The sequence below is a fragment of the Micromys minutus genome, assembly GCF_963924665.1.
Source record: "Micromys minutus genome assembly, chromosome: 7".
NCBI lineage: Eukaryota > Metazoa > Chordata > Mammalia > Rodentia > Muridae > Micromys > Micromys minutus.
In genome coordinates this window covers 57787614-57801832 of record NC_137976.1, presented here as the reverse complement: position 1 = coordinate 57801832, position 14219 = coordinate 57787614, and the positions used below count along the sequence as shown (strand labels likewise).

Below are 14219 nucleotides of genomic sequence, written 5' to 3'. Positions count from 1 at the left end.
GGAACTGGAATTATATGGGTGGTTGGAGCCACCATGTGTGTGCTTAGGTAGTGAACCCTGGTCCTCTGCAAGAGCAACAAGTGCCCTTAGCCTCTGAGCCTTCTCTCCCACTCCCTCTGAATGCTTTTAAAAGAGATAAAGCTTTGTAAAAATGAAAATAATTGCGTGAACCTCATAAAATAGTATTTTATTAGTGTGGTTTTGATTTGTAAAATTCAAAGCTATTAGGAATTTTTTAATGTTAAAATTAGTCAAGATTTTATTTTCACAGTAGCTTGTATGGGCATTTGGGAAATAGCAGAATATAGTTGTGTAATGTGCTGTTTTCTTCAGTCCACATGCAGCTTGACATGCCTTATGAATTCCTGGATACCTGCTCCTTTTTCTTCTCTGCCCCACAGGGAAGGCCCTTGCTATAGTTTAACTATAGTTTAACGCACCTACTCTACCTCCATTGTTCTAAAGCTGCATGTTCTGAAGGAGCCAAGTTTCGAGGTTGACTTGACACATTTCCTTTGCTCTAAAACATTTGGAAAAACTTGGGACCTACAGTGGCCCCTTTCAAAACCTGAAGTCTAAAGGCTGAATATAAATGGGCAATGGGAGCTGCAGACATGAGCTTTCTGAGAAGGCGGTGCTTGTAAACATGCTCTGAGCATGCAATCAGGGCTGTGCTCTGTTTCAGGTACACGCTTTTCATCGTGCTATACCCAATGGGAGTGACAGGAGAGCTGCTCACAATATACGCAGCTCTGCCCTTTGTCCGACAGGCTGGCCTGTACTCCATCAGCTTACCTAACAAATACAACTTCTCCTTTGACTACCATGCATTCCTGATTCTGATCATGATCTCCTACATTCCACGTGAGTATATTTATGTGATAAAGGTCAGCTCTGTGGTAACTACAGTTACGTCTTTGCTCTCTGTGTAGTATAAATCACGTATATGGAGATGCTTTGGTTTTTATTGACCACTGACTTTCAGAGGGAAATTACTCTGGCAGTAATTGAATAAAGATGAGCCCTTTTCTGTGGAGATGCAGTATGTATCCCTCTCAGTGTGCGGGTCACTCCTGTGTTAGGCTAAGTACTAAGGAGAGAACAGAAAACCACTGACAGCCTTACCGTAGCTTTATTTTTCTGTCTCTTCAGAATTGCTTTATTATGGTTTGTGAAAAACATTGTAAAGAGATGTTTGCATTGCTCAGTATATCAAAATAGGCATGTTCACTTCACTTTAAGGCATCAGTAGCTGACCAAAAACAAATAACAAAATAAAACAGATATATTGGTTTTCTACATTTCTCATTTTCTTGTTGAGCACAAAACCCTCAGAATAGGACACAGTGTTCCCTTCAGTGTTGCTTCCAGTTATTCTAATAGAACCTCTGATGACTTAAATGTACGGAAAATCAAATGTACTTCTGCATGCACAGGGGCAGAACAGAAAGGGCACTGTCGACGGTGCTGTCAGGGAATTCTGGTTGCTAATCATCAGGAGTGTGTCTTTTTCTCGGATTCTGCTCAGTTGTACCTCCTCTGGTTGATTTCTGTATTCCAAAAAGACTTTGTTAGACCCAAGGACATACCAAGCTCATTTCACTGTACTGTAGTCACTATAATTCTTAGTTTCCCCTAAGCCCCACTAAGTTCAAACAGGGATACACCTTATTTTTTTAGCCCCAGCATTATCTGAGTGAGTCACCCTAACCATCATAAATGACATGTTTGTGTCCCTCTATAGAAAACTGCATTTTACGCATTGTTAAGAAAAAAAGAATTCTGTCCAGATTGCATCTAACATTTATCTTGGAGAAATTCTTGGACACAGTCCTGCTTTATGATTCAGTTCCACTCTATTCATCACTAAAACCTTCCCTTAATGATGAAACCTTGGTGACTAACAGCCATTTCTCTTCAGAAAACATGCTGGATGTTGAAACAAAAGGCAAATCTGGAAGAGTAAAGGTGTACGTAACACAGACACACGGCTCTTCACCTTTCCACATTTGCTCCCTGGAGCTTAGTTTTCTCAGCTCAAGAGCAGCAAGGCACAGCAGTGATTTTACTACTCTGAGAATAGCACCCCCATGGGCACCTCAGTATTTGTTTCTATTCTGATAAGCAGGAGATATGTCCCACTCTGAATGACTAGAAAGGGCAGAGAAGGCTTCACACACTCACACCTCTGCGGGGACTTTACACTGACGCTCCAGAGTCCAGCTGCTGGCCAGCCCTTTATTTCAGGAACAGTTCCCAAAGTGTCCTTGCCAGGACTTCCTGCTGCCCTAGACTGACTGTCCAGTCAGACACAGCAGCCCTCCATGACACTGGGGCCCCTGCTAGAAAACACAGCCAACCAGTGGGGTTTTCCATCTTGACCTTCAGGGAGAGAGAATCAAGCACAGGCCTATTTCAGAACTCTGCCCTCATTCTTTTTTGAGTAGTGGGATTACTAGAAATTAACACAGGGCCTTGGGCATATCCTCTCCCACTAGCCTGTGTCTGCAGCCCTAGAACTCTGATTGACTTTGTTTTCATTTATGTTTGTTAGGAGGATATATATATGAGTGCACACGTATCGCAGTACACATGTGGAGGTCAGAGGACAAGTTTAAAGAGACAGTTCTCTCTTTCCATGTGATCTAAAGATCACACTCATCGTCAGACCCACTTAGCCAGCACCTCTGCTAAGGCAGCTAAGCTTCATTTTTAATTATGATGGGGCATATGTATGTACATAAGTACATATTCATATCCCTAAGAAGGCCAGCATCTGGTTCTCTGAAACTAGAATTAGTTAAAGATGCTTTTACCTGCCCCACATGGTGCTGGGAACCAAACTCAGCAATAGAAGCATGTGCTTTGAACAGCTGACTTGTGTCTCCAGCCACAGAGCTTCGCTTTCCTAGTCTTGACTCTTTCCTCCTCCTGCTTTCTGCTTTCTAGTTCAGGCCCAATACAAGATGATAGATTTCTCAGCTGCTTATTCAGGTTAATATTGCCAAGGCTTCTATCAGCATGGCTGGATGTAGTTACTTAGGTCAGGAATTGCTTGCCCTAAGCACAGTGGTCATTCTGATAAAGAAGCATCAGTGCTTTGGCTGCCAAGAAGTCACTGGAACTAAAATACAGTCTAAGAACATCCAGTGTCCCCTCCCATATACATCCACATACCTGGAGCACTAGGGGCCTCTACAGACTGTAATAGAGTGAAAAGGGCCATGCCTGGGCCAGCAAGGTGTCTCGGCAGGTTAAGGTGCCAAGCCTGGCAGCCTGAGCAGCATCTCTGAAACTTGAATGGTTTAATGAGAGACAACTCCTGTAATGTGTCCTCTGTCCTCTGCACACGCACCGTGTACACATGTCCTCATTTCTGTAGTATGACTCTGCTGGTGGACTCGGGCTCTTCCTCTTAGACTGAGGAGCCTAATGAACAGACCTCAGTACCACCCTCTCACCTCTCAAATAGCCCCTGGGACATTAGCTCCCTCTGTGGGAAAGGCAGGCACAAATGCAGCCAGGGAAGGGAAGGCATCCCCAGCTTAGCTCAGAGCCCCTTTCCTGAGGAAAAGCTAGCACTGTGGCTGGCCCACATTTTAAATGCTTACAATTAGCACTCCTTATGGCTTAATTATATCCTTACTTCCAGTTTTTACATTATAGAGCTTGTCAAATTTTCTGGCTTTCATACCAAAATAGTTCTGTCACTGCTGAATTCTCTGCATAAGCTGAGCCTTTTCTGTGACTTCCTCACAGTGACTGGTAGTACAAGTGGCAGCTTGGCCTGGGGGCTATTGGCCACACTCTTGCTACCTCCTCATATCTTGACATGCTTTGTGTGGGGACACTGAAATTTTAATCAACTTGGAGCTAGATGTGGTGACGTATGTCTTTAATCCCAGCACTTGGGAGGCAGAGACGGGCACATCTCTGAGTTTCAGGACAGCCAGAATTACAGAGAGAAACCCTGCCTCAAAAGAAAACAGGAAAAAACAAAAAGTGGTAAGGTTGGAATCCATTTGAGAAGGAAGAGATGGTCCCTGGAGAGCTGGCAGTAATAGGAACCACCTGCCCTCAGATGCAGGCTACCTGGAAAAACAGAGATGGCCCCACAGAGAAGAGGAGGAATGAGGAAAGGACTGAACATGAGCTGTGTGGTGACTAAAGGCCAGGTTCCTCAAACCAGCCCTTCTCCACTGGGCATTTGTGGTGAAAAGGTGTTGGTTGGGGGTATTTCAACATCCCTAGTTTCATATGCTAAGTGCCAACAATTTCAACCCACTTAATAAACATTCTCTAGGGAAGCAGTCCATTTTTTAAGAATCAATACCAAGAACAGGAGACTGTCCCATACCTGATGTTCAAGATACGGGCTTCCGTTCTGTAATGGCTTTTTGTGCATCCCAACACTACTTTGTTATGTTTTAAGTCAGAGTTTGTAGCCCTCCTCTCCCTCCTCATTCTTGTCATCCACATAGCAACCTTTCTCAGAAAGTGCCGTGGGGTGATTTGCTACCTCCCCTCTTGCTCTCACCCATACCCCAAGACTGGCTAAACAGTCTATGTGTGTTGTTTACCCCTTTGGGCCTACCATTCCTCCTCTGAAGTAGGAATGACTCCATCAGAAGTCTCTCACTGGTTGTTCTGAAATTAACCAGAATAAGTATGAAGGTAAGCAGAGTTTCAGCAGGGAGGGTGCATCGCTCAGTGATAGGAACTCTGTTCTCAGTCTCCAGCACAAACAATGACTTTATTTGGTGGCCTGTGTCCCTTGACTGTGTCTGCCATTCCATTCCATACGGCTTTCCTCAGCTGAAGAGAGCAGTGTGTCCCTCCCTCTCCTGTAGTGTTGTTGCCATTGGCCACTGGATGAGACAGTAGTCAGTATCAGGGTGCATACTTTGAGTGGACAGAGCGTTCAGAGGTCCGCTAACCCACTGTTGTTTCTTGTCTTCCAGTTTTCCCACAGTTGTATTTCCACATGATACACCAGAGAAGAAAGGTCCTTTCTCATACCGAAGAACACAAGAAGTTTGAATAGCCCTCCACACCACCCCAAACCAAACTTTTCAATGATCAAAAAATGCTGCAGAATTTTTGAGTTCCCAGTAAGAACTATTTTTAAAATATTAAATACAAAACAAAATAAAAACCAAAATCCAGTGTCACATGGGCCTGGGATTTTATAAGAAATATAAATAAAAAAGATTAAAAATGCAAATGGCTGTTCCATAAAGCACCCTCGCTGGTCCTGTTCAGCATGCTCTGACCAGAAGTTCCCAGTTCCTATGATGGCGCTAGAGGGGGGTTGGCGCTCTGTCTCCTCCACGTCCTCCATTTATCTGGCAGTTCAGAGTGTACACCAAGTGCCGAGAGCTGCAGTCTGAGGGACAAGGGAGCTCTCCGACTGACTGCCCGGTTTGCAGCAGAAGCTAGGTTGCAGTCTGCAGTTAACCTTCCCCTTCTCAAAGTGCTTGACTGCATGCTGGAAACTTTGTGCTCTGGAATGCTCTGAAGTTCTGTCCAGGATGTAACCCTCCTGTCTAGTGAACGAGTTAGAAGATGTATATGGCTATGAAGCTTTGGGTAGTGCCTGTAACCAGAAAACCACCAAAAGCCTTTCATTTGTTTTCCATTGAGCTGTTACTGCCTGCCACTGAGAACTTGAACTTAGCTTGTGTAAACCATAAGGACCCTTGTGTGGAGCTCTGCTTCAGTCAGACTCCACCAAGCCACGGTACAAGGGGAAGCTCGGTGCCTGGGAGATGCTGAGTACCCTCCATGTACTTTTGCTCAGAGCACGGATGTGTGTACACTGACCAGCGGGATTCTTCCTGACAGACTCAGAGCCCATCTCAGCACACAGAAGGAAGAAGTCTGTAATTGAGGGCACTTGGAAAGTGTTGTTTTGCCACCAAGGTCCAGAGAAGACACTCGGAAATAGATTTATACTTACTTTTTATTTTAATTTTTTACTCTGCTGTTTAGGTACCTTTCCTGATTGTGTTCCTGTGTAATTCTCACCACGTTGTAAAAGTCCAGAGACAGCACATGTTGTAGGAAAAGCTAAAAGTAGGACTGTCTCCACCTGTCAGAGCAGCTACCATCTGCTTGTGGCTAGGCCCTGTCTGATAGCGTCTTCACAGAACTTTCCTGCTCACATGTGTATTTTATGTCCCCGGCAGGAAAGGTTTGGAGGAGAAGGAGACGGGCAGAGCCGAGGTCCTGCCCAGCCTGCTGCTTCCACAGTTTGGATAAAAATGCCAGGCCCAGGTTTAGATGTGCCCTCGTTTTAAACAGCACCTTCTTAATAAGATCTCTCCCCCTTGATCCCCCCCTCTTTTGTTTATTTTTAAGACTTTAAAAAATCTTGCCATTGTCATTTAGAATATAATTGTTCCATTCAGAAGAATATAATGAAAATTACATTTTCAAATGCCTATTTTCATAAGAGCCTGAAAACCTAATGCAAGCAGGTGTGTAATAAGTTATTGTCAAACTGCACATTAGAATTCCGCTTCAACTCGGCTCTCTTGACTTGCTGTATTGTAATCCAAAACTATTCTGGTATTTGATAGACAAATATGTGGGAAATATTTTTTCCAGCTTTTTCTTCCTCCAAACTGCTTTTTTTCCTTTTTTCTTCTTCTTCTTTTTTTTTTTTTTTTTTTTTTTTTTTTTTTGGTGAAACAGAATCCACTTGGGTTTCATCAGCCTTTTTAGTGTATTGCATTGGAATGCCATAGAAGGTGGTGTAAGAAGCAGGTCATTCAGCCCAAGGGACCCTTATGGCCTGCCTTCCTCCTTGCTACGTCTGCTTGGCTGAATTGCATCAAATTGAGCTGCAGAGATAAGAATACAATCACCAGTTTCCCTCACAAAAAGGGTCTCAACCCAAGTGTCCGCTTGACATGAACTTTCAAGATAGAGCAGACAGCAGAGCATCCTTCAGATGCCTCTTGGTAACTGGTTTTTAGGTCTTTTTCATTCTACATTCCTAACATGAATTAATTTCTCCATTGAGGTAATCATGTTCTTTTATAACTGAGAACATCTAGCCTCCTCAGGTGTGACATCTGATGAGGTGTGAGCGAATAAGGTACTTTTCAGTGGCTATTCTGTCAGAACTAGAATCAGGCGGCATTCTCCCAGCACCCACCTGACTGCAGTTCAGATCTCCACAGGGGCCCTCTGTGAACAGGACGGAACCTTTGAGGTACACAGCCAGCCTTCTGTAGATGTGTGTTGTTAATCTGCATCATGCTGAGGTTGGGACCACAATCATCAAAGGCCCCATGGAGTTAGTCATGGAGTAAGGCACTGTGCTCCTGGACAGGAAAGTCTCTAAAGCAAATGGTATGGACGATGCCCAGACAGACAGACAGATGAGGTGATTGTGCCTTGCTTTTCACTTGTGTTGGCTTTACATTTCTATCAAAAGCCTGGCATTGCTGAGGTCCAACCTGAAAATCATACTCAGTTCTGAGTTTCAGATAAACTATTATAAAACATCAAAGTCAGCACACACTGCTCCTTTGAAATTTGGGTAAAAAATTATACAACCATATATATAGTCATTTTGTATTTTTTCTATGTTGTGAAAACCAAAATTGTAATTTTATAAGTCTTTGATTCACTAAAATTATATAATTTAAATGTATTTTTTGTATATTTAGAAATAAGGAGCTCAAAAACTATGCTTAACTTTCTATGCATGCACTTGAAAGCTGTTTTTATCTGTTAATGTAGTGGTAAGTTATACTCATAAAAGACGGATACATGTTGCATTTCAAAATAAATTGGTGTGTGCTCTGCCTGGGTCTGATCTGGAGCCATGTTGCAAGAATGTGGAAACTCCCATTGCATTTTGGACTCAGCCTGTTCTTTGTTTCCAAGCCTGTTTCTGATATTACTGGTTCTGTACTTAAAGAAGAAATAGACTTTCTTAAGATGTTTCTCTCTGCCACTTAGACTTCACACTCACCAAGGTAGGCTTGCTAACACGCTCACACGAGCAACTCCTTCCCCTTGAGGAACCAGGAAATCTAAAGCATTAGTGAAGAAGTTAAGAACTTTGGTCCCACAATGAGGTTTTTGTTTTGTTTGCTTGGGGCAGGCAGTTTCTTAGGGGCATTTCCTTTTCAGCTTTCTAACATTACAGGGAGCCCCAACTCAGCAGATAACTTTCCCAGCAGTAACGTCTTTCTCATGAAAACTACATGTGGTGAAGTGTAAGTACCTCACCCTAAAAATGGCTTAACTTCCAGAACATTCCTGATAGTTTTCCACAATGTCAAACTCACATAAGTGTTGGAGGGACCTGGGTTAGAGTGTCCCCAGCAGGGTCCCTTCTGAGCCACTCCATCCCAGTTTCTTTTCCTAGGGCACTCATCAAGTCCCCTTAATGCTTTCTCTCCTATGCTTGCAGCAACATCTCGCTCCTGCCTAAGTCTGCAGTCTTTCTCAGAGCTAACCACCAGCACTGTCCAAGAGCAAGGTAACATCCCAAAGGAGCCTCCTCTGTCCCTGTCCCCAGCATGGCTGTTTGACTACCCCTCTCTTACACAAGACCTTTGTTTTCACTTAGGAAAACTGACCCCAAGTAGCAAGTGGGATAGACAGTGGTCAAGGCTTGCCTGTGCACACAGTCCTTACAGTTTTAGCATGGTGGTGGGAGCTAGGCATTTCTGGTTGCCTTTGTCTACTTTGTGGCAGTTGTGTGTGTTGTGCTGGCATGAGCCTTGTGGTGGAAGAATTGCCTGGTGTAATTAGGAAGTCGCCTGTTCACACAGTGTTCCAAAAATGCTACTGGGTGCTTTCCTTTAACAAGAGTAAAAGCTAGCATTGCAATTCATCATATTGTTGTTTTTTTTTAATCCCAGCCTTACAAAAAGCCTGGCTCATTGTCAAACCATTTGGTAGTGAAGAAACTGTTGTAAGTAACTATTACCAAAAATAGCCATACCTATTAACATTCCTCTCCTTTCGTCTAAGAGCCAGACCAGGGAAGAGCCATGAAGTTCTGTTTTTTTAACTAACACTTTCTTTGAAAAATATAAGGGACTATTTGGTTTTTTTTCGCATGACACCCATGGTGTTACATGGGGAAAATATACCAAAACAATTTTTTCCCACATAAGATAAATTTGCCCAGTGACTCCCAATGGGTAACAAACCTAAAACAGTGAGAGGTTTTGTGGTGAAGCACCTGGTGTTCATTTCATAAAACACCTTGTCCTCTGGAGGCTCCCTAATTCTAGAGCATAAACTCATTTCCACAGCAGGGCCTTCATGTCTGTATGGCCGTGGGTGGCTGGAATCCAGATGTACTGCAGTTACAGCCTGGTTGAACAGTCAGAAACTCCATTTCCTCCTCCGTGTTGTGCTGGCCAATCCTCCCCACTAGGGGGCAGCACCTTCCAAGCAATGTGGGCTTCAGGAGCATTGGAAAACAGCTTCAGCTCAAGGATAGGAAGGGGCAGAAAGGCACACAAATGAGAAAATTAGTCACGCATCTATTGTCCATATAAAGCAAAGACAGGTTTGGAGCACATTCTGAAGGCGTACAGAGAGAAAGCAGGTTGGGTGCATGCCTTGAGGGTCGGGTTTTCTCCTTAGTGCCCTTCTGACTCGGACTCTGCCACCCAGAGCTTTGGTGGGGGTAGAGGGGCTGCAAGCAGGTGTTTGCCCCAGTCAGCAGCAGAGCCTGCATGTGATTATCTGAAATGCCCCTGGAGAGCCTTTCCCACTCTTGCTCTGTCTCCGGATATTTTTGGAGGACAGTCTGGGCCATGAGAAAATGTCAGACCACCTTATAAGGCGGTGTCTGGACCCGAGAGTGCTGTCTGCAGCTAGTTGGGTACACTGTGGACTTGAGTTAACTCGACTCTTGGACTGTGGGTTTTCTCACAGATTCCAAATACCCTGTGTATGCCATGAATTATTCTCTTTAACGGGCTGTAGATCTGCTTCCAGAGAGATGTTTAAATGGCTGCCAGATTGAAGGTACCAAGCAGATCACCAGAAGCTCCCTCAGCCACACTGTCCGTCATCCACGACTGTTGTGAGTGGCAAGAGTGGGTGGAGACGTGGAGGGGGGGTGTCTGTGGTTTAAAACACTGAGACAAAATGAGAAAGTTTTCTCCTGTTCTGCTTCACTCTGTGGATGTATTTTGAGTCCCCAAGAGGGTTGCTGTGCCACATTTTCCAAACCTGCTTTTCCCCTGGGGCTTCCTGAACACACCTTGGAAAACAAGCCTGTGGAAGGCAGCTCTCCCCAACCAGGGGATCGCCACCCCTTCTTGGGGATGATGACAGTGGGGCTCAGCCTGAGATCCAGGAAGCTTACTGTTTTGGTTTCTATGTGGACCAATGTTTTAGAGGAAACACCCTCATGAAATAAGTAAATGGATCCTTAGATTAATGACGCACGTGTGCTCAGCTCCAGATGGAGTGAGTTGGTTGCTGTTTTCCAGTGGGTGTAAAAGGCGTCACTGTCACACGTGAATCTTTTTCAGAGACAAGTAAGGATCGGCAGTCCTCAGCCAAGTTCAGTCCCCTGTGCCTCGGTACCTTCAGGGCTGGCCGGCTGCCTGTCCAGCCTGTGCTTAAACTCCATCCATCCTCCGTAAATTCTTGGGATATTATCTCTGCTGCCACCTGGCCCGGCGTGTTGTCCACACCTGTGAGCCCAGCAGTCAGGAGGCTGAAGCAGTGGAGTCCTTTGATGAGGATAATCTGAGCTATAGAATGAGATCTGCCTGGGCGTGGGGGGAGTAGGTGAGGGAGGTGGCTAGCAGCACCAAACCCTCCAGTTTTGGCTACCAAAATTCTAAAAGCTGTTTTGGGAACGTGCTTTCCTTCCTGTCTGCCTTTCCCTGGGGTTCACCCCTCCCTTGCACTCTAGACAGTCTAAGTCTCTCAGTACTTCCTCTGAGCTCTGGCCTCCCCTGCTTCTCTCTTCCTCTCCTGCCATGCTGTGCCTCAGACAGGGTTCTCCCAAGATTACTAGTGGTCTTCGGGTTATGGGACACAGGGCACACTCTTTAGTCTTTGTCTTAGGGCTGGGCACCCCACAGTCTTGACTCTAGAAACCATGATTTTGGAGTAAACGGGCAAGTTCAACAATGACCGATGCTAGCCCGGAACTCTTGCTTTCTCCTCAGAATTCTTCTCCCAAAGAATCCATGGAGAGTAAACCAGAGAGTGTCATGGCTGGTCCTTCCAGGGCCGAGTCCCTCTAGGATTCAGGGGTTGGGGGGAGCCTCAAAGCATGTCTTCTTAAGCCAATGAGAAGTGGTCACATAGACTAAAGGAAATTATGAGACTTTCCAGACTCACCTTAAATCCCATCCCTCTCTTCACGCCAACACTGAGAGGAAGACAGGTGGAGCACCCATGCCCCAATGCCTGGAACCAGCCTGGCCTTAGCAGGTGGAGGGCCAGGTCAGGAAGGACAAGGCAGTTTCCAAGGAGAGCCAGAGAGAGCAAGCCCCACTCCGCTCTCCACTTAAGCCTGGAAGAGTCCACAGAGATCACCCTGTGCACTGACCTCTTAAGGCCCATCAGCTTCACTTGCTCCCATAGCAAATGTAACTCCATCAGAACCATGAGACGCAACATTAAGATCAACATCCTTCTTCCTTGGGGAGAGGCAAAGATGTGCTGTAGGAGGATAAAGGGAATCCTAGGAACCAGCATCCTGGCTTCCATCAGCAGCCATCTTGTGCTTTTTAGCCTGTGCTGTTTTTCTCCTGTTTTCTAGGCCATTGTCTTCTGCCTCCTTCCTAACTCAGTTTCTCATACACTTGGGTATGCTTCAAGAGTAACTCACAGCACTTATTAGAATCTGCCCTGGGCTGCCCTAGACCTGTTGAACCTTCAATGCTGATGCCTGAGGGTCTTTCTCTGTGTCTCTCTCTGTCTCTGTCTGTCTGTCTGTCTGTCTGTCTGTCTCTCTCTCTCTCTCCCCCTCCCTCCCTCCCTCCCTCCCTCTCTCTCTCTCTCTCTCCCCCTCCCTCCCTCCCTCCCTCCCTCCCTCTCTCTCCCTCTCTCCCTCCCTCCCTCCCATAAGTGGCTGTATTTGTAGGGCCATATGGAGAAATTTTACAGTGTGTGTATCCACAACATGCATGTGGAAGTCTGGACGACTGGGGTGATTTTCTCTTGCCCCATGTAGGTTCTGAGGATTGAACTCAGGCTATCCTGATTGTTGGCCAGTGCCTTTACCTGATAAGCCATCTCTCTGGCCCTCTTACAGAGGATTTTTGAAGAACATGGTAGGACTCCCGATCTTGGAGGTTCTGTCTCTGCTCCACTTCTCATTCTAACCCAGGAACTCTGGCGAGCAGGGCCAGAGCAGATCTAGCCTGTGGACGTGTTCTGCTGGACACTTGCCACCTTTTGTTTGTTTTTTGCTATTTTAATTGAATCTATTGCCAACAGCCTAAAACTAGAAGACACCATTTAGTCTTCTAAATAATAAAAAGGAGAGGCATGGAGAGTGGACATTCCCCATGAGGCCTTGTGAGACACAGGGAGGACTTCCCATGTTGTATCTGATGATAGGGAAGGGAGCAAGCTCACAGCCCAAAGCTCGCCCTGGCACCACCCACCCCAGTTCTGGAGGCCACTGGAGCAGGTACTAAGACAGGGAACAGATCTCGGACTTTGAGCTCCATCTGTATGCCGTTCTAACCTCCACCAGGAGTCCATACCTGTCCATTCACTCTTCCAAACTGAAATTCCTCTCCTTCCTCCACCTGCCACAAATCTCCATTCTTCTTCCTATCCCTACCCCCACCCTTCCTGCCTCTGAATGGCCTCTATCTCCTCTGTTCTGGGTCTCACCCATCCTTGATTTACTTGGTTGCTGATGTTGCCTCCTTGAGATCCCCTGGGTGTATCTGCTTCTCTCCTGCCTCCGTCTAAGCCACCGTTGATGCTGTCTGGACCACTCCCCCTCAATAAGAAGAGAGTGGAGGCCTCAGAGCTGCCACTGTGCTCCCCATCATCACCATTTCCCGTGGGGATTCTTAAAAATGCAAGTATGTCCCTGTGGCTGTTGCTGATAAGGTGAAGGACAAGACCCCTGAACACAGCCACGAACCTCCTGTGACCTGTGCCTGCTTCTGTCCCTAGGACCTCTGCTTCCTACATTATGGAAGTCCAACACTGTTCCCATGTTTGGTTCTCACCTGGACTGTTATCCCACAATGCCTCCACTGGGACGATGTTCACTGTCCACCTACATAACCCCTTCCCATCCTCAGCTGTTGGCTATGACCTTGCCCCTTGAAGTACCTACCCAGGTCCAAGACCAGTGGTGACGTTTCTCCCAGGCACCCCACAGTGGCAAAGTTGCCAGGATGAAACATGAAACTGAAGACCCAGTCTAACTTGAAGTCAGATAAATGGAGGGTGTTCTGGCATCTCTCCTGCAGGGCGTTTAGTTTCTAAGTTACACGAGCACGTGCGCTCTCTGAGGGAGGACCCTTCCAGGCCTGTGTTGCATTGTGCTGTCTGCCTGCCACTGCAGCTGAGTACACAGGCAAGAGACGTAAGGATGTTCTGACTGAAATCAGGCTCTAGATTCTAGGAAGAAACCGAGAAAGGCAGCGTGTCGCAGGCCCCAAAGCTCACAATTCTTTCCCTCCACCGTACTTCCTCCCTCCCTGTTCCTGGGATGAAGGAGTAATGTGGGCAGCCTCTCAGATGTCCTGAAGCCTAGCTGGTGACCTGTACCTACAGTCCCAGATCATTTTACCCTGGTAGTTCTACAGCCTGGGCCGATGGCAGAATGTTGTCTCAGAGAAGTAAGAAAAGCAGGCTGGAGAGATGGCTCAGTGGTTAGGAGCACAGACTGCTCTTGAGGGGAATCTGGGTTTGGTTCCCAGAACCCACATGGCAGCTTACAACCTAATGTACCGCCAGTCTCAGGAAATCCAGTGTCCTCTTCTGGCCCCTGCTAGCACCCAGCACACATGTGGTGCCCATACATACATGCAGGCAAATACATGCAAATAAACATTTCTTTTTTAATTTTAAAGAAAGGTGTAGGGAGGTGGTTTAGCTGGTATTGGCTGGACAAACGTGGGGACTGGAGCTCCAGCACCCACCTAAAAACAAACAACAACAAAAAACTACAAAGACAGCAAAAAAAATCAGGCCCAGTGGAGTTCCCCATAATCTCAGTACAGGGGAGGCAGAGACGGGTT

The 14219-nt window shown here is 46.1% G+C and overlaps 1 protein-coding gene across 1 annotated transcript in view; it reads left to right on the top strand.

The window, feature by feature from the left end:
* The window catches only part of HACD2 (3-hydroxyacyl-CoA dehydratase 2), a 93005-nt gene extending 85255 nt beyond the window's left edge, over nucleotides 1–7750 (top strand). The window contains exons 6-7 of the mRNA XM_080918668.1: nucleotides 686–864; nucleotides 4962–7750. Of these exons, the coding sequence (XP_080774794.1) occupies nucleotides 686–864; nucleotides 4962–5044 (262 nt within the window). The 3' untranslated portion in view covers nucleotides 5045–7750. The remainder of the gene's footprint in view (nucleotides 1–685; nucleotides 865–4961) is intronic.
* Nucleotides 7751–14219: the final 6469 nt, after the last annotated feature.